The sequence below is a fragment of the Microchirus variegatus genome (genome assembly GCF_963457635.1).
Source record: "Microchirus variegatus genome assembly, chromosome: 17".
Lineage (NCBI taxonomy): Eukaryota > Metazoa > Chordata > Actinopteri > Pleuronectiformes > Soleidae > Microchirus > Microchirus variegatus.
Window position 1 is genome coordinate 21,648,970 of NC_139818.1, and position 19,591 is coordinate 21,668,560.

The window sequence follows — 19,591 nt, forward strand, 5'->3', positions numbered from 1 at the left end:
GAGTGATATTAAGCGTTTAAAACAATTACTGTGGGCTGTCGGGAGTTTCAGAAACACTGTGTTGAGACGTTTTTAGAGTGGTACTGAGGCTTTTTTTTACATTCGGTAACGTTCACCGTTTCCGTCCCATAGCTGCATGCCGACATTACTACCGATATTTCACCGATACAGTCATTTTAGACCATTTAGAGCTGTGAGAGTAATTTCAAAGACATGATTCTCAAACTAACACGTTCTCCCTAAAAGAAGAGATGACACAATCATGATTCAGCTAAATTGCCAAAATGCTCCAATCCCTTGTGTACTAGCTGAATTATTGGATGGTTGGTGATGGATGGCACAACAGACCATAACACCAAACCAACACATAAACAAGCTTCTCACAAACTATTATTATTTTTTGTGACTTCACAGGCTGCACTATTGTCATCAGCGACGCCACTATATCAATTTAATCTCTGGTGACACGCCACGGTCATTTCACGACTCAATAAAATTGATTTACTTAATGAAGCTCCTTTTTAATTTGTTTCACTTTTAAATCAACAGAGTGTAAAAAAAATCAAATAAAACGTGACCTTTTATTCCAAAACGAAAGTGAAAGTCAGACATATTTATTTTTGTTTAATCTGACGGATGGGAAACGTGCCAGAGTAACAACATGGGGGTCACCTCTACTGCACAGCAGCTTGCAAAGCCATAGAATATTTATGTTGATTACTGACCACAAGCAAGTAGTAAAAATGCAACAGTTAAATAGCAAAATCCAAGGCGGAGCTGAAAATATGGTTGTTAAATAAGCTGTAACAGTAAAATAAACAGCATAAAAAAAACAAAGCAAATTATGAATTTCATGTACTTAAAGGCGCCATATGTAAGAATGTGGCCAAAAACAGTTACTACATTCAAATTCAAAATACCGAGGTCTTTTAGGTTTCGTTTTCTGACGTAACTGGCAACCCGCGGTTGCTCGGCAGCTGAGACTGGGGTGGCGCCACATGCAAAAAAACATGATTTCAAAACATAAACATGATTTGCAGTCTGAAAAATATTTTTTTTAATGCAAATATTTTGTCTGTACTGTTGTTGTTGGTGAGTTCAGTTTGTTATATGAACATTATTCCTGAGTCTCTGTGACATATTAGGAGGATTTTATGGCCAGTTGCTTTGGATTTATTACATAATGCACCTTTAAACTCATAAGCTTTGTTGTTTTGCTTTTAATGACCAGCTATACTGTGTGGGTTAGGGTTAGGGTTATATATATATATATATATATATATATATATATATATATATATATATTCTACTTTTTTAATCAAGGCACAATCAGAAAATACAGGAAACACTCTGACCTCTCTTGACACGTACCACACCTTTAACACTTTTATACTAAATTATACAACACTTGTTGTTGATGTGATGCCTGTATAATGTTCAGTTCCTGTTTAATTAGCCGTTTGTTGTTATTTTCTCGTCCAAGTATGGTTTCACTGCATTAGCGCGGCGCCTCGAGTTGTTGTCATGGTGAGAAAAGTAAAGAATAGAAAAGAATAAATGTGTTTTTTTTTTTTCTTGGCCTCCATCGGTAATGAAAGTATTGGATTCTCCAGAAACTCAGTTCATGCTCTGATTTGCTCATTGGAAGCAAAAGCTCTCATTTGATTATTCACTCGGCAAAAAAACAAAAACAAAAAAAACGCACACAGTTCGTGCGAGTCTCTCGAAGCAGCAAATCTTGTGTTATCGAACGCTACATAAAGGCGATTCAGTCAATACCAATAATTAGACTCCTCACCTGTCAACCAGACGTCACACATCAAGCTCAGGGGAACAACAGCAGCTGTCGGAGCAGAAATAAACACGATATATAAAAATCATCGGGGAAGTTCATTAACAAGTTACTGCTCACATTTTCTGGGAGCGACTGCGAAAAACGGGAGACGATTAACATCAGAGTTCCACTGTTTTACACATCATAGATGCTTGAAATGTGGGGTTTTATGGATATTTGGACCAGGATGAGAGCAAGGAGTTGATACGCATTTATAGATTCCACTCAGAGAGTGTAAATGTGCATGTGCGTGTGTGGGTGTGTGTGTATGTGTGTGTGTGTGTTGTAAAAGTGCTGTAATCTTCTCTTCATCCCACTGCGTTCAATAAAATATTTCCCTATAGTGTTACTTCAAAAGATTTTTTATCTGATTTGTATCACGTCTGCAGGGAAATATAAGTTGTTCTTGATCCACTGTAATACGTTTTATATATATATATATTTATATATATATATATATATATATATATATATATATATATATATATATACATATATATAAGACTTTAACATGAGAACAAGTTTCAGTGTGTTTTACTTTTACTAAATGCAGCAAATATTCACACTTACTCACTTATATTATCTCAAAGAGCACATAAGTTCTAGCTAGCGCATGCTAGCTTATCGGCCCGTTGCACAAAATTGAGGATGTTACGCTAATTTTCAATTAACGTAGCTGTTTTGACTGTATTTAAGAGCACATAAGTTCTAGCTAGCGCATGCTAGCTTATCGGCCTGTTGCGCTATGATTTTCGGCCGACCCACAAAATTGAGGATGTTACGCTAATCTTCAATTAACGTAGCTGTGTTTTGACTGTATTTAAGAGCACATCAGTTCTAGCTAGCGCATGCTAGCGTATCGGCCCGTTGCGCTATGATTTTCGGTTGACCCACAAAATTAAGGACTTGATGCTAATTTTCAGTAAACGTAGCTGTGTTTTGAGTGTATTTAAGAGCACATCAGTTCTAGCTAGCGCATGCTAGCTTATCGGCCCGTTGCGCTATGATTTCCGGCCGACACAAAATTGATGATGTCACGCTAAATTTCAATTAACGTAGCTGTGTTTTGACTATATTTAAGAGCACATCAGTTCTAGCTAGCGCATGCTAGCTTATCGGCCCATTGCGCTATGATTTTCGGCGACACACAAAATTAACGATGTTACGCTGAATTTCAATTAACATAGCTGTGTTTTGACTGTATTTACTTGTGTAATAATGCAAGATGAAAATGGGGAAAAACTTTGTTTTGGGACAGAAAATCAGGGACTTTCCACCTTAATGGCATATTTCCACCAGCTCACCTAGCCTCGGCATGGTTTGGTTGCGTTTCTGCTAGCACTTTTTTTAGTACCTGTTCTGATGAAGGTTCCAAGCGAGCTGAGGCGATATTTGTGACACCAGAATATATGGTGTAAAAAGAACAATGTTACCCTTTTGGGAACCCTTAGAATGGCCAATTTTCCCCTTAAAATGTAAAATCCTGGCAAGAACCTGCACATGTGATGTATTTGAAGTTTGGCAGCAATAAAAATTTTTTTTAATTTCTTCATTATTGCCGTGCTATGATATTAATTGCATATTAAGATTTCGTTTTTCTAAATGGTTCATTTATTGGTGCTTATTGAGGCAACATTACCTTTATTTCAAATGAGCAAAATGTAATGTATTATGAAAAGTTCTTTAATCACTCGGCAAAGTCACATAAAGCGGAGGAGAATTAAGCCGTGATGCAAAGGTGATGGCAAATAAATAATAAAAGAGGAGTTAATGAATAAAAATGTCTCTCTCGAAAATTATGAATCCTTCCTCAACTTGTTTTTTCTTCCGCCCACGATTAAACGCGGAACGCTGGAATTCTTCACCGCTGCGGTGAATTAATGAGAGCACGAGGTTTCACTTGTTTGATTGATTTCCATTAGACTGCGACGTTGTTAGAGTCATATTACGAGATGCAACTAAGCAGATTAGTGGGGAATGTGTCGCAGCGAGTTTTACACGTTTGATGAGCTAATGTAGAGAGTGATTATATCTGCGTTGCTGTGTTTGTGCAGCAGGTAAACAACATCTAATTAAATCATGAACATCGAGTCTGCGATTGATCACGTATCACACGCGCGGTTTGTTAAAGTTTCTTTTAATCTGACACGTCAAAGGAAGAGAAACGTCCACCAATTAGCTCATCTGTATGCACGTCGTCTGAAAAGCCTATTTTAATCATTACTCTCTCTTCTTGTATAATTTTGCAGACACAACTGTTGGCACAGAGCGAGCGCCGGTTTGAAGTGCATTTTCACCCAGTAATCATGTAATTCTACCCCCAGCTACAAACACTGAGGACCTTTGTGATAATCCCATTGTTTGATTCAGGGATGATGAAAAGAGCTTTCTTTTACACAGGGAACTTGTTGAGTAAGTGCTCTTCTTCTTCTTCTTCTTTTCTTTTTTTTTTTGCACTGATCCGCCGCGGCGGGGATCGAAGCCCTCAGCGGCAACAGCGCGTGTTCGAGCATCGCTCTTCCAGTCGAAGACTGAAAATAATAATGCACGGCAAAAGCTTCAAAGAGGCTCTTCTTGACAGGAGATCGACGGTGGTCTTTTCACCTCGGCGCTCGATCTGAGCCGTGTTTGTGTGAAGGACGGACGGACGGACGGACGGACGGACGGACAGCGCAAGACGAAATAAGAGGAAGCGACGCTTGTCAAAAGCGTTTCACAGAAGAGTGAACGATTACACGGCGGAGTCCGTCCATTGTGTTGTCATTATATGTCGTCACATTTTCCTGCTTCCTTATCCAGTGGCAGGATTTGAGGCTACTATTCCGCTTTATCCTCCACACGAGGGCCAATCTCAGCTGACATAGGGCGAACGGCGTGGGGTCACAACCTGGACAGATCGCCCAGTCCATCACAGAGACAAACAACCATTCAAACTCTAGAGTGTCCAATTTACCTAATCCCCATATGCATGCTTTTGGACTGTGGGAGTAAAGCCCAATTTATACTCCTGCGTAAAGTGCTGTCGCAGAGCCTCTGCTTCGCCTCCGACTGCACAAAAAAAACGTGTCCGTCACTCCGTCAAGGGACAACGGAGATGGCGAGAGCTGCGATTGGTCCTCAGGACAGGCCGAGAGAAGCTGCTCTGTTGCCGGCTCACAGTGAGCACCGAGCGTCCACAGAGGGCGGAGCCGATCCCCGCCGACAACGTCGCTGCCAAACTATAAATACGTCACATCTTAACACACGCGGCACACGTTTAGACTCTAAATGGCCAATTTCTCGCCTCAAATGATCTTAAAACTGCGTTCCGTGACACAGAAAAGTGAGAAACGGCCACTGTTTCAACAACAACAACAGTCTTTCTCTCTCGGACGCCATTGCTCACTGTAGCCAGAAGCACAGCAACCTTGCGCAGCGACCCCTACAGATCGGGCGGGAAATTGCAGCGCGTATCCGTCCATGACGCAGAAGTATGAAGGATAACGCATTACGCAGTCGGAGAAGTATAATGTGATGACCTGATTGTGAACCACTACACCAGAGGTGTCCAAACCTTTATTTTAAACAAGGCCATATTTGATATTGTGAAGTTTTCCCGTGGGCCAATGTCCACTCTGACCTTTTGTTCTTACATACAAAATGTACTGTTTTTTATCATAATCTCATTTCCATTGTCACAATTATCATTTTTAAATGGCAATGTAACCAAATTTAAGCCACGCAGTGGAGTGGAGAAAGTTATTAAAATTGCTCGCTCGCATATAAACCATATAAAAAGATATTGTTTTTTGCCAAACCTGAAGAGGATGAAATCTGACTTGGCATAAATACTAACAAAACTGAGTGAGAGTTAGAGAGAGAGAGAGAGAAATACTATTTCAGGGTACGGAAAAGTGCTTTCAAACAAAGGCTGCTGATAATCAAATAATGGCTCTGCATCCTGAAAGAAGAATGAATGCTTCAGGTTGATAATGAGGGATAAAAACATGATGAACAATAGTAAATTCAGCATTACAGCTTTACTTCTCAAGGGACACAGGAGTCTTATTAAAATATTAGTAAATGTTCTCACTTCCTTGACTTTCCAGGAGTGAAATAGACCATTACGTGGATTTACTTTCATGCAAAACCATTGAGAGATAAAGCACTGTGCTTTGTGCGATCCATGAGATTATAGTGAAATCATCCCTCTGAGGAGAGGACGCTAAAAAACACAATAACAACAACAGCGTAAAGAGCAACGAGAGGAACCTTTGGTAAATATCTCTGTGCAAAACACACGTGACTATTGAATGAATATTAACTTTTATGTATTCTTTTTATAGTATTTTTTACAAAGATAACACAAAATCAGTAAAAAGCAGTTGAGTGCAATGTCTTTATTGTGCTTTTCCGTATAACTATAAGCTCTTGTTGTCAAGAGGTTTGGACGGGGATGTTGTTGTGGCCGACGCCAAGGGCTCTTATTCTGAAGGGCAGAGGAAGTGAGGTGTGTTGGGTCAAACAGTTGGTTGACTGTGTTTGCTGAGATACTGAGTAACTCTTGTTGGGCCTTCAGGAGAAGTCAGAGAGTTGATCTAAAGTCATTGAACAGACCAGCGTTGCTACCTTCACATAGCATTTATGATGCTAGTTTCTTTAGATAAAACCCTGTGTTGAATAATGTAATCTGATACCAAGGCAAGAGGATAGAGAATTGACTGAATGGGGTCAAAAAATGGACAAAAAAGAAAGGATCCTGGTGTTTTGGATGTTGAAGACAAGTCACATCGTCCTCTTCTGACGTGTCACTTTCTTGTTGACTGTCAGGAGGAAGCTACAGGTACGCTTTTGTTTTAATAATACAGCACTTCATCCAGTATTCATGTCAAAATCTTGCTTGAAGGACACTACAACAGGATTCTTTGTTGGGAAAAAGTCTGACCATCTTTTTTTTTGGGATGTTTAGCGCTCCCTTGCTAACCCTGAACTCAGTTTGATGGATGTGTAAAAACACTCCCAAAATCCCCAGCTCGTGTAGCGAGGGGGGTTAGCACAGGTGTTTGGAAAGACCTTACCTTTAATCCAGAAGAGCAGACCGTATTATAGTTTTCCACCAAGACGACTGCGATGGTGTTTTCTTGGTATTCTTGTAAATTTGCACTCTTGGAGGACGTCTGGTCTTCGGGACACGGATCTCACGCTCTGTTGTAGCTCTTGGCTCACAGCCGTTGGTGTAGGTTATAAATATTGCATCGTGGAGCGAGTCGGTAGAATATTTCAAAATAGCTGAGCAGAATAAAGTTTGTTGTTGTTGTTGCTACAAGCCTGACGATACAAATGCTAACGAAAGTGAAGAATTGTCCGCGTTCTTTTATGAATCTCTTGGTTTTGGCTACAAAAAATTAATTCATGGGTGCTTTCTGTTTTCTTGGGATGATTTCATCTGTGGAGGATTCCTATTAGTCTTGACACAAACCACAAAACAGGAAGTGAGGTTGCTCTCTTCTTGTTTTTAACGTTAGCTAAGGGGAAGTAGCGGTAGCCTTACCCTAACCCCCGTCCTCCCACACACACTCTGACCTTTTCCACTTTTATTATGATCGGTGCGTACGTGACGTTTCCATGACAGGCTTTTGCAAATGAGACACTCGCCGTATCAGAGGAAGTGTGTAACCAGAGTGTGTGTGTGTGTGTGTGTGTGTGTGTGTGTGTTCTTGTACTTGCAGCATACTGAGGACCAGTGAGGGTTTTTAACCAACAAAGTGAGGTAATTTTTACGGAGTGAGGACATTTTGGCCGGTCCTCACTTTGTTTTCATTGAAATCACTTCCTTAGGTTGATATAACATGCTATACTCAATCTGTCAAAAAAAAAAAAAATTCAAATTTTGGACGACATAGTATATAGTATGACTTTTTGTGTCAAATTTTGGACCAAACATTTTGCGTCAATTTTTTTTTCAAGTTTTGGACCAAGAATTTTGCATCAATTTTTTTGTCAATTTTTTTTCCAGATTTTGGACCAAACATTTTGGGTCCAATTTTTTTTTCAAATTTTGGACCAAAAATTTTGCATCAATTCTTTTTTTAAATTTTGGACCAAATATTTTGGGTAAAAAATTTTTTTCCAAATTTTGGATCAAAAATTTTCCGTCCAATTTTTTTTTCAAATTTTGGACCAAAAATTTTCCGTCCAATTTTTTTTCACATTTTTGACAAATCATTTTGCATCAATTTTTTTTTCAAATTCTTGACCAAAAATTTCGGTTCCAATTTTTTTTTTGTCATTCATGAAGTAGATATTTGGAATTGTGTTGATTTATAAAGTGGAAATGCTGGTCCTCAGTATGCAGCAAGTACAAGAATGTGTGTGTGTGTGTGTGTGTGTGTGTGTGTGTGTGTGTGTGTACACAGAATGAAACTGAGAGAGCAATATTACAAAACCTACCACGATGACCTTTTGTCATGCTCGCGTCTGCGAAGGCTCTCGGCCGTTCCGGCGTCATCGTCGTCATCTTCAGTCGTTGACTCTCTTGAGTTTGAGTCCTTCTCTGAATTCTTCTCTGAAGGCTGGAAACTCCGTTTCAGGTTGTTGGTTCCACCCGATTTGTGGATTTGATGGGTTGTTCCGGTCACTTTTGTTCACCAGCATCGTAGGACGGCTAAGTGTTGGTGTTTTAGACCAGCGTTTCCCAATCCTGGTCCTCAGGGACCTACTACCCTGCATGTTTTAGGGTGCTTTCACACCTGCAGTATTTTGGTACGCACCAAACGTCTTTGGTCCCTCGGTGCGGTTCATTTGCGTAGGTGTGAATGCAATCTCGGTACTTCGGTGCGCGCCAAATCAAGCGGTCTGAGACCACCCCTTCAGGCAGGTCATTATCTGACCTACTTTGGTACGGTTCATCTGGTGTGAAAGCAACCAAACCAAATGGGACTAAACGGTATATCAATCTCAATGCATTATGGGTATGAGACGAGATACGGCCCGAATTTCCGCCGGGCGCACCAACGCTGACGTGCCCGGTGGACGTTGGGGATTAGTCTGGTTCCGCTACCGATGATGTTTGCGGTCTATTTTGCAGTCCACTATGGTGCAGTATGGTGCAGACCAAAGCAATCGTACTATCGGTGTGAAAGCGCCCTCAGATGTTTCCCTGCTTAATCAAACCTGATTCAAATATTCACTTCATCAACAAGCTCCACAAAAGCCTGCTAATTACCCTTTGTAGCATCTAAAACATGCAAGGCACCCCCTCTGGTGAGTGATGGTTTCTCCGGGTTATCATTGATGGCTTTCTTCTCTCCTCTTTTTAAAACCACATTTTCACATCATCAAAAGAGCACCCCTCGTCCTTCACGTGGCGTCTTCTTCTTGCGTCTTAGCTTCCAACTGAGGAGATGAAGCTCAGGAATGAAGAATGTCCATGTGTGAGGTTTATCAGGTGTTAAATCAAGAGTTGGAGGAAACTTCCATTGAATCACTTCATGTTAAAGTCTTGAGTGTGGGTATTAGTGACATCTAATGGTGACGCTTGGGACTGCAACACTTAAGTTAGGGTTATTCAAAGGCTCAATAAAACACATTTCTGAGGAGGACACACCGCTGCGTTCGTAGCCTCCGTAAATCCTCCTCCTCTGGAGCCTCCTCTCTCCTCTCTCCTCTCTCCTTGGCCCCTCAAGGTGCATTTAATGAATTGGAAGGTCCTCGATGATGAGGAGGAGGAAGAGGAAGAAGAAGAGAGGAAGAGGAGAAGGAGAAGGAGGGAACAAGTTCTGCTTGAGTGGAGGAGAGAGGACATGAGGAATCATGAAATGGAAGGATTTAAAGTGACCATCGTGAAATCGTGGATTAACCTGCAACTGTTTGTCTGCTGGGATTATCTTCTTCTCCTTTTTTCTCTTTTCTTCTCTCCTCTTTTCTCTCTTCTATTTTCTCTTATCTTCTATTTTCTCTCTTCTCTTTTCTTCTCTTCTCCTTTTCTTCTTTTTCCTCTCTTATTTTCTTCTTTTTTTCTCTTCTCTTTTCTCTCTTATCTCCTCTTCTCTCTTCGTTTCTTCTCTTCTCCTTTCTCTCTTATCTTCTCTTTTCTCTCTTATCTCCTTCTTTTCTTCATCTTCTCTCTTTTCTCTCTTCTGTCTTGTCTTCTCTCCCCTTTTCTTCTCCATTCTCTTCTCTTTTCTCTCCTCTTATCTTCTCTCTTCTTTCTTCTGTTTTCTCTCTCATCTTCTCTTCTTTTCTTCTCCCCTCTTCTCTCTTTTCTCTTCCCTTTCTCTCTCCTCTCTAATCTCTTCTTCTCTTTTCTCTCTTATCTTTTCTTCTCTTCTCTTTTCTTCTCTCTTCTCTTCTCTTTTCTCTTATCTTCTTTTTTCTCTCTTATCTTCTCTTATTTTCTTCTTTTTTTCTCTTTTTTCTCTCTTATCTCCTCTTTGTTTCTTCTCTTCTCTTTTCTCTCTTATCTCCTCTTCTCTCTTCGTTTCTTCTCTTCTTCTCTTCTCTTCGCTCCTCTTTTCTACTCCATTCTCTTTTCTTTTCTCTCCTCTTATCTTCTCTCTTCTTTCTTCTGTTTTCTCTCTCATCTTCTCTCTTTTCTCTTCCCTTTCTCTCTCCTCTCTAATCTCTTCTCTCTTATCTTCTCTGTTCTTTTCTTCTCTCTCTTCTCTTCTATTTTCTCTCCTCTTAACCTTTTCTCTTCGCTTCTCTTATCAAATGTCAGCGTGAGGAACCAATATTATTTCTGGTCAAAATGAAACAGAAACATTTCCACATGCTGCTGCTGCTGCTGCTGCTGCTGCTGCTGCTGCTGCTGCTGCTGCTGCTGCTGATGATGCTGCTGCTGCTGCTGCTGCTGCTGCTGCTGCTGCTGCTGCTGTGGTGAAACGTGGTAGAAAACCCAGTGCGATGTTACAGTTGGAAACACATCATTATAAATGTGTTGTATGAGACTCTCAGACTTTTGAGCAGACTCTTCCCAGCATCTATCTCCTCCCCTTCACCCCTCGTCCCCTGATAAGCGAAGGAAAACCCGTTTTTATATTTGCTCCCAGCGAGACGGCATCATCATCATCATCAGTTGTGTACATTTCACAAGCGCTGCCTGTGCAGATGTATTTTTGGGGGAGGCTGACACTTCACTCGTAGCTTTCATGCGCAGAAACATTGCCCGAGTCGAAGTAGAACTCTGAGATGGAGGTCTCTGTAAGTACATCACAGAGAGAGCGAGATAGGGAGGGAGAACGAGATCCCAGAATAAGAGTAGATTTCTTGACATTCCTTGTTTTCTGCACTAGTTATTTATTTTATTTGTGTGTATTTTCATCCGCAGAGGGCCTGGCTGTGGGAGTTGGATTCGGAGCCATCGGAAAGACGCCATCTGCTACTTTTGAGAGCGCCAGGTAAGACTTAGTGTCGAGGTAAATGTCGAGGTTTATTTCATTTCTGTGCTCGGTTATTTGTGTTTATTATATTCAACGACGGTAAAGAAAGTTGAGCTAAGAGGCCGATCAATAACAGTGGACAAACTTAATCCTGGGATTAGGTGTCAAATTCAAAGTAGTCTTCTTAGATTCAGATCCAATACAACTGATATTTGGTAAACATTTTGGTTCGTTTCCCTGTGATAAATGGTTATATATCTGTGCTGTGTACTGCTGACACCTAGTGGTTACTCCGCCACATTGCTGACCTCCTCTGGTGACGCTGGGAACAAACTGTGATTTGACCAAACGGGAAACTTTCAGCAAAATGCTTCCAAAAGTTTTTTTTATGACACTTTGGGAAATAAAATTAAATTAAAACAAGAAATGTTGCTAGTTTGCTTCGTCCTGTGAGGTGAAAATCAAGTTTGTACTGTATTAAATTGATTTATTTTCACTTGAAATCAAAAGATTCTGAATAAATTCTATGGAGCAAGTGGTCTGTTAGCATAAATAAAGCGTAAATGAATACAGATATACAGGATAAAACAACAATTATCATAAACGGGCCATAAAACACATATTATAAAGATGAAACACATGATTTGATCCAGAAAAAAGGGTATTTTAAGCTGCTGTGAAGACAAAACAAACAGAATATTTTCATATTTTGGATCCTCAGATGAAATTAGTAGAGAATTATTGAAGTATATAAATGTCAAACAGCTGTTTAGATGTTCAAATGTGTGATAAAAAGACATTATTATAAATAAATCCATAAAAAACATGTTAGGATGGACTGTGTGATGTTCTGCTGACATCTGGTGGTTCAATAGAGGTACTGTCAGTAAAAAAAATGTTTATGACTCCCTCAGAAATCTGGCCATCGGTATCGGCATCCAGAATTTCCCAGAAGGCTTAGCAGTGAGTTTGCCACTGCGGGGTTCAGGGGTCTCGATGTGGAGGTCCTTCTGGTAGGAAAACAAAAAAAAAAACAGCGACTGTAAATAAATCCAAAAAAAAAGTCCGGATGTTTAGATGTTTTAATGTTTAAATGTCTTCTTCAGGTACGGTCAGTTGAGCGGAATGGTGGAGCCCATCGCCGGGATGCTGGGCGCCATCGCCGTCGTCCTGGCGGAGCCCCTGTTGCCGTACGCGTTGGCGTTCGCCGCCGGCGCCATGGTCTACGTGGTGGTCGATGACATCATCCCGGAAGCTCAGCTCAGGTAACGCAAGAGGTTTTGATTAAAAGGGAGGAATGACGCCAACAAACGTGCGACGACTCACTTTTTTTTTTGTTTTCTCCACTGCTGCTGCTGCTATCAGCGGAAACGGTAAGCTAGCGTCGTGGACGTCCATCGTGGGCTTCGTGGTGATGATGTCGTTGGACGTGGGCCTGGGCTGAGGTCAGAGGTCAGAGCCGGACATGACCTCGGGCTTTAAAAAACAAACAAAAAGGGACCAAATAAGGTGTTTTATGTCTCACTGTTGCTTTAATTGCAGCGCAGCAGTTTGGTAAAAAACACGTCAGGACGACTGCACTTGAACTTTGACCTTTTTTTACGGAACGACTTCAGAGCTCGGGATCGCAGAGCGGCTCAATGTTTTATAAATGTTGTTTGTTTGTTGCCGTTTTTAATTTCCTCTTGAAATACTTGAACTCTGGTGTTAGATTTTTCTTGATTACGGGACCTCAAATTAAATCAATTTTTATTTTTTTTTGATTATGGTATAATGACGACCAGAGACTTCATCCAATCATTGTGCTCTTATTTTGACGTTTATATGCTTTTTGTTCAGCTAATAGTCTGTAGAATCACACATTTCTGTCCGTGCCTAATTATTTAAATGCTGAATTACGTGTGAAGTATTTATATAATTAAACAACCAAATCCATCCTCACCATTTTTGTGTAGGATTTAGTGCCATCTAGTGGTGAGGGTGCAGATTGCAACCTTCAGGTCACGTTCTCCAGAAAACGATGTTTGTTTTTGTCTTACTCGTCATCACAGTGGAACACGCTTCTCTCTCCGAATAGCAAGCGCTAGCGCTACGGTAGCTAATAATGTGACGATGCACGACGAATGAAAACGCTCGAATCCTGCAAATAAATGAAAATGCAATGTGATTTATTGCCCTTGAAACACACTTCTTAACTAACGCTCAACTTACGCAATGATCGCACAAAGTCTGGGATTCAGAAAACGTGTCTTAACATTTGTTTGTTTTTGAGTTGAGGTGTTAATACACGATTATGTTTTTATTATTAGGCTTTACTAACTTTATCACATGATGACCATGTGATTTCCTCCAGCAGCTCTAAATCACACACACACTCACATACACTGTTTATCCTCACATTTAATGCAGAACAACACATCGATGAAACAGGAAACGTTTAAAACCAGAGAGACAAAAGTTGGCTCGTAATCTGTTGGTCAAACAAACTCTTTAACTGTGGCTAAAACAAAACAAAAAAACAAACAAAAACAAAATGAGTGCACGTGTCGTTAGCGAGCTACAGAGCGGTGGGCGGGGCAGGTTTGTGCTGCAGGAAGTGGACGAGTCTCGTCGGCATCTCCAGCTCCTCCATGCAGTGGATCTTGTCGATCTTCTCGAGATGGCGTCGCACGGCGAGGCGGCACTGAGACGTCAACGTTTTCGGGTTCGCTGCGGACACGGAAGGAAGAGGAAGAGGAGGAGGAGGTAAAAACAGAGACGGAGCACAATGAATGACACACAATAGACTGTTCTTTTTGTGATGTAGGTGTGGAAGTGGACAAGATCTGACTGTAGAATCAATGACAGTTGGAAAAAGTACTAAAATTCCTTTAGAACTAGTGCTGGGCACTACGTTAACGCATGACGACTGACCGGAAAAAGACGCGTTACATCATGTTTATGTGGCACGACACAACAGTCCAGGCACCGTTTACCAGTTAGCTCCGTGAGCTGCATTAGCTCCTTTAGCGCCGTTAGCGCGCCTACAGTCGAACTGGAGCGGTCTGTTTATTAAACTAAAAGAGCAGCGCTACAAATAACCAGCGTACCCGTGTACTGCGTATGTGCGCCTCTGTTTTTAAAGTTTAGCGTTACTTTAGAGACTCATTTAAGCAATCGGGAGTCGCGTAAACATGACGTCACGCGCATCTTTTTCAGGTCAGTCATCATGGAACCGCAGCTATCGGGTTAACGCGCCCAGCACTATTTAGAAGATTGTGTTTTCGTAATGACAGGTTACGGCTTGTTGATAAATGCATCCGGTTTAATAGTTTTAAAACATGTAAATATGTCCGTGTCCCGCCGATTTTGTTCGCGATATCGGACGAGGAAAAAAGTGGCGTTAAACCTTGCTTTATTTGAAATTCCCTAACTTTTGGCTCATGGTTTTGTTGGCAGTTCTCGGAAATAACGACTAAATTTCAGGGGAAAAAAGGCAGTTTTGGTTTTAAGTAAATAAACCTTAAGGGCTGCAAGTAATGATTACTACAGATGAATCGGTCTTTGTTTTGAATGATCCGATTCGGTAATTGGTCTTTATAGTTGTGAAATATGTAGCGCTGGGCGCGTTAACGCGATAGCGGCGGCTAACGGCGTCAACATTTACGCACGACGTGTTTCCATGACGTTAAACGTGACTCCGGATTGTTAAAATGAGTCTCTAAAGTAACGCTAAACTTTAAAAACAGAGGCACACATACGCAGTAACACAGGTGTGCTGGTTATTTGTTAGCGCTGCTCTTTTCGTTTAATAAACACACCGCTCCAGTTCGACTGTAGGCGCGCTAACGACGCTAAAGAAGCTAACGGAGCTAACTGGTAAACGGTGCCTGGGCACCGGTGTCGTGTCGCGTAAACATGACGTCGCGATGTCGCGTGCATATTTCTCCGGTCAGTCGTCACTAGGTTAGCGCACCCACCACCAGAGGCAAAGAAACCAGGAAATATCCTCATGTATAATTGTCATCTTTGACATTTTTTGTTTCGTTTTAAAACCATCCTTCAGGGAGCCATGCAGTGAGAGCTGGTTTTTCCTCGGTCACCTCTTTCCCGCAGAAGCAGCTCCACGGCCTCGTTCTGCTTCGTGGACTTCTCGATGATCAGCGTGGGCAGGTAGACGTTGGCGCCGAAGTCGATGAGCAGCTGGATGTACTCCACGCCGCAGCCGTGCCTCAGGCACATCTCCAGCACAGTCTTTGGCTGCTTGATAGAACTCAGCAGCTTGGCGTCGGTGCAGTTGTAATCGGGGTCGGCGCCGTACAGGAGCAGCAGCTTGAAGCACCTCATGTGTCCGTATACGGCGGCCAGGTACAGCGGGCCGCTCGACACCCTGGCGACGGAGGTCCAGATCAGGACCTTGGAGCGAGAGTTCACCGCCGCGCCGCGTTTGAGCAGTTCCTTCAGGATCTCCGCGTCGCCCTCGCGAGCCGCTGTGAGGACCGGCGAGCAGTTGTTGGACGAGTTCCCGTTGGGGTCGGCGCCGGCTCCCAGCAGAGCTAAGACGCAGTCCAGGTATTTCCCGCGCACGGCTGCAAAGAGCGGCGTCTGAGCCTTGACGTCCGCGCAGTCCACTAGTGCACCGTGGGCCAGCAGGACCTGCAGGCAGCTGAGGTGTCCTTTGGACACGGCGGCGTGCAGCGGCGTGCCCGCGATGCCCCAGCCACCTCTGCAGTTGATGACCTTCTTGTAGATTTCTTGGCAGAGCATCTCATCGAGGACTGTGTCATCGTTTTGTAACACCGCTCGTCTGAGCAGGGAAATCTCTCCGCTCCTTTCTTCTTCGTCAGAAGTTCGTAAGCGGAGCATAGAACCTGCTGAGAGACGTCAACAGATGCACAGGCGTTAAAGGCGCCATATGTAAGTCATAATATTACAATAATAAAGTCGTATGTTATGAGAATAAAGTCGTAACATTACCAGAATAAAGTTGTAAAATTACAAGAATAAAGTTATTATATTACAAGAATAAAGTCGTAATATTACAAGAATAAAGTCATTAAATTACAAGAATAAAGTGTAATATTACAAGAATAAAGTTGTAAAATGACGAGAATAAAGTTGTAAAATGACAAGAATAAAGTCGTAAAATTACCAGAATGAAGTTGTAAAGTTACGAGAATAAAGTCGTAACATTATGAGAATAAAGTCGTACTATTACAAGAATAAAGTTGTAAAATTACAAGAATAAAGCCTTAAAGGTGCCATATGTAAAAATGTGGCCAAAAACGGTTACTACATTCAAATTCAAAATACCGAGGTCTTTTAGATTTCGTTTTCTGACGTAACTGGCAACCCGTGGTTGCTCAGCAGCTGAGACTCTACTGACTGCAATGATTGGTAGACGGCGGTAGGTGGCGCCACATGTCAAAACATGATTTCAAAACGTAAACATGATTTGCAGTCTGCAAAATGTATTTTTCTAATGCAAATATTTTGTCTGTACTGTTGTTGTTGGTGAGTTCAGTTTATGTGAACATTATTCCTGAGTCTCTGTGACATATAAGGAGGATTTTATGGCCAGTTGCTTTAGATTCATTACATAATGCACCTTTAAATGACTTTTGCAGAGATATTAAACCTGTGTAATAATGTACAGTGTAGCTTTTGAATGAGGCTGAAAAGTTGAAGTTAAAAACAGATTTCTGAAAGTTAATGCATGTAAATGTCTCTTAAAAATCTCTAACGTGCCTGAGAGGCTGAGATACACAAAGGAGAAAGCATTTCAGCCTCTATCCTGGCAATCACGCCGAACCCTATATGTAAAAATGTACAATTTAATGTTAAATAAGTCGCCCACTAAACTACGCAACCAAACAACAAATAATTTTTGTTCACCGTGGATAATTAAAGTGTTAGCTTACATTCGGCGTCCAATGACTACATTAATTCTGTAAAATGAATCAGTAAACTTAGAATTTCTGTAACTGTTGACATTTCGCACAGCGTCGCCCTGACGTAACAAGGATGAGAAGAAAAGACATTTGTATCCCAGCTTAATGGATTAAATTGACGCCGAACGAAAGAAAAAGCTGATTTAAAACTAATTACGTGTTTAAATTGTACATTACTGTACAAAAGCTTCCTATTAAATCTCGATGTTCACGTTCAGTATAACGTTCCGTATCTGGGGTTCGTTCGTGTTTATCCATGTAGGACGGATTAAGACGGCCGTATTTACAAACGGTTCGACGTGAAACGGCACATTTTCGGTACAAACGTCGCTTTTCTTCGCCTCAAATCGACTACGGGACGATAAAGTGGTGATTAAAGTGTGTTTTCTTCGTGTTATCATATTCGCTTACCTACGATCTGTCATCAAAAGCTGCTGCCTTCATCTTCCGCTTCTTCTCTTCCGCGTTTGGTTTGTGGAGTATTCAGGTCACCGCGGCGCTGCTGCCCCCTGGCGTCCCGCCGCTACAATTACACACAAGTCAGTTTGTTCAAAACAAAACAACGAATAAAAATAATAAAATTCAATTCAAAAAGACTTAAACGTGCAGAATAAAAAATTAAATCATACATTTATTGAAAACTCATTTTTAAAACTTCACGATGAACATTCATGTTTTTTTATGTATTAAATCACAGTTAAATAATTAAATAATTTTAATTAATTCTAACCCGCTATACAAGCCAATACAAAACCACATTTATCATCAATGTATGTTATTTTATCGTGTTTATAATAAAATGAAATGCATACAGACGCAAACTGGCAAAATAAAAATATAATTGAAGACTAATTTTAAAACGTAACACTCTCGTTTTTTCTTTTATTAATTCACACAGTTTTATGTTGTTGTTTTTTACGAGGCTCTTTTTAAAGATGGTAATTTATTTCACTTAAGTTCACTTAAGTGTATAATGTCAAATTTTACTAGATCAAATTAACTTTAAAAGTAGTTTTTAAATGTGACCCACCGAAAAACTATCTATTAAATTGTTTAGTTTTTATGTACTGCATATTAAACTAGCATAAATGTGCACTGAAGTAGGGAAATAGTAATATTTTTGACGATTAATCCGTGTCAATAATCAGTGTAAATAAATAATCTTAATCCTAACCTGATGCTGAGTCTCTCGTGAATATAAGAAAAACTACAATAGTCTCCATAGCAACAGAGCGACGGCTCACAGCAATGTTCACCTTATCGCTGCCTTCAGCTTTATCTGTGTCCTCTCTCCAGGCAACGCAGATGGCATCCTTTCTTTTACAACTGTGTGTGTGTGTGTGTGTGTGTTCTTGTAGTTGCGGCATACCGAGGACCAGTGAGGGTTTTTAACCAACAAAGTGAGGTCATTTCTATGGAGTGAGGACATTTTGGCCGGTCCTCACTTTGTTTTCATTGAAATCACTTCCTTAGGTTGCTATAACATGCTATACTCAATTTGTAAAAAAAAAAATCAAATTTTGGACGTTTTTGACAAATGTTGGACCAACATTTTTTTCAAAATTTTTTCAATTTTTTTTTCAAAACTTTTTGTCAAACATTTGACAAAAAGTTACTTCTCAAGCAAGTTACTTCTTTTTGTCAAACATATTTTTCCAAATTTTTTGTCAAACATATTTTTCCAAATTTTTTGTCAAACAATTTTTTCAAATTTTGGACCAAATTTTTTTTTTTTTGTCAAACATTTTTTTCAAATTTTGGACCAACAATTTTGGGTAAAAAAATTTTTTTTTTCAAATTTTGTACGACAATATCGTACAACGTTTTTGTCACATTTTGGGTACATTTTTTTCTTTTCAAATTTGGACGACATAGTATAGTATGCCGTTTTTGTCCAGTAGTTCTTTGTAGATGTCATTCATGAAGTAGATATTTGTAATTGTGTTAATTTATGAAGTGGAAATGCTGTTCCTCACTTTGTCAGCACTTTTACCTGGTCCTCAGTATGCAGCAAGTACAAGAATGTGTGTGTGTGTGTGTGTGTGTGTGTGTGTGTGTGTGTGTGTGTGTGTGTGTGTGTGTGTGTGTGTGTGTGTGTGTGTGTGTGTGTGTGTGTGTGTGTGTGTGTGTGTCTTTGTTCGGTGAGTGATGAAGTCGCAGTGAGGACCAGAAAACCCAGAATCAGACACTGATTCCTCTAGAATACAAAATAAAAGCCACATTTACTCCTTAGTGACTCGGTGGTTTGTGAGTCTTTTATTGTGTGTTTGCTGTGACCTTCCCCTCGCTGACTCTGACTGACTGACTCTGAGCATTTTCTTTCACATGGTAATGAGCAGCTCTGGCCTCCTCTGTCCACTCTGTGTCTAAAGCTGTTGCCCAGAGACAACAGTAGAAGAAGTTCAACCAGGCACTGAGAGTCAGAGTGTGGACAAGACAAGAGGCCTCGTAACTGTGCAGAAGTGAAG

General features: G+C 40.8%; 2 protein-coding genes across 3 annotated transcripts in view; one reads left to right on the forward strand and one right to left on the reverse strand.

Annotated features, from left to right (window-relative positions):
- The window catches only part of slc39a11 (solute carrier family 39, member 11), a gene marked incomplete at its 5' end in the record, with an annotated part of 98,867 nt that extends 86,189 nt beyond the window's left edge, over positions 1-12,678 (forward strand). The window contains 4 exons of the mRNA XM_083904045.1: positions 11,142-11,211; positions 12,108-12,206; positions 12,300-12,458; positions 12,559-12,678. Coding sequence (XP_083760171.1) covers positions 11,142-11,211; positions 12,108-12,206; positions 12,300-12,458; positions 12,559-12,637 — 407 coding nt within the window. The 3' untranslated portion in view covers positions 12,638-12,678. The remainder of the gene's footprint in view (positions 1-11,141; positions 11,212-12,107; positions 12,207-12,299; positions 12,459-12,558) is intronic.
- Positions 12,679-13,645: 967 nt separating this feature from the next.
- LOC310939264 (ankyrin repeat and SOCS box protein 12-like) lies at positions 13,646-17,580 on the reverse strand. Of its 2 annotated transcripts, none has more exons than XM_083903971.1 (3): positions 17,535-17,580; positions 15,276-16,046; positions 13,646-13,902 (listed from the first exon to the last, which is right to left on the reverse strand). In XM_083903971.1, the coding sequence occupies exons 2-3, from the start codon at positions 16,036-16,038 to the stop codon at positions 13,751-13,753; spliced, it is 915 nt and encodes a 304-aa protein (XP_083760097.1). In that variant the 5' UTR covers positions 16,039-16,046; positions 17,535-17,580; the 3' UTR covers positions 13,646-13,750. The 2 variants fall into 2 exon arrangements, with proteins under 2 accessions (XP_083760097.1, XP_083760096.1); XM_083903970.1 differs by having other exon boundaries at positions 17,539-17,573.
- Positions 17,581-19,591: the final 2,011 nt, after the last annotated feature.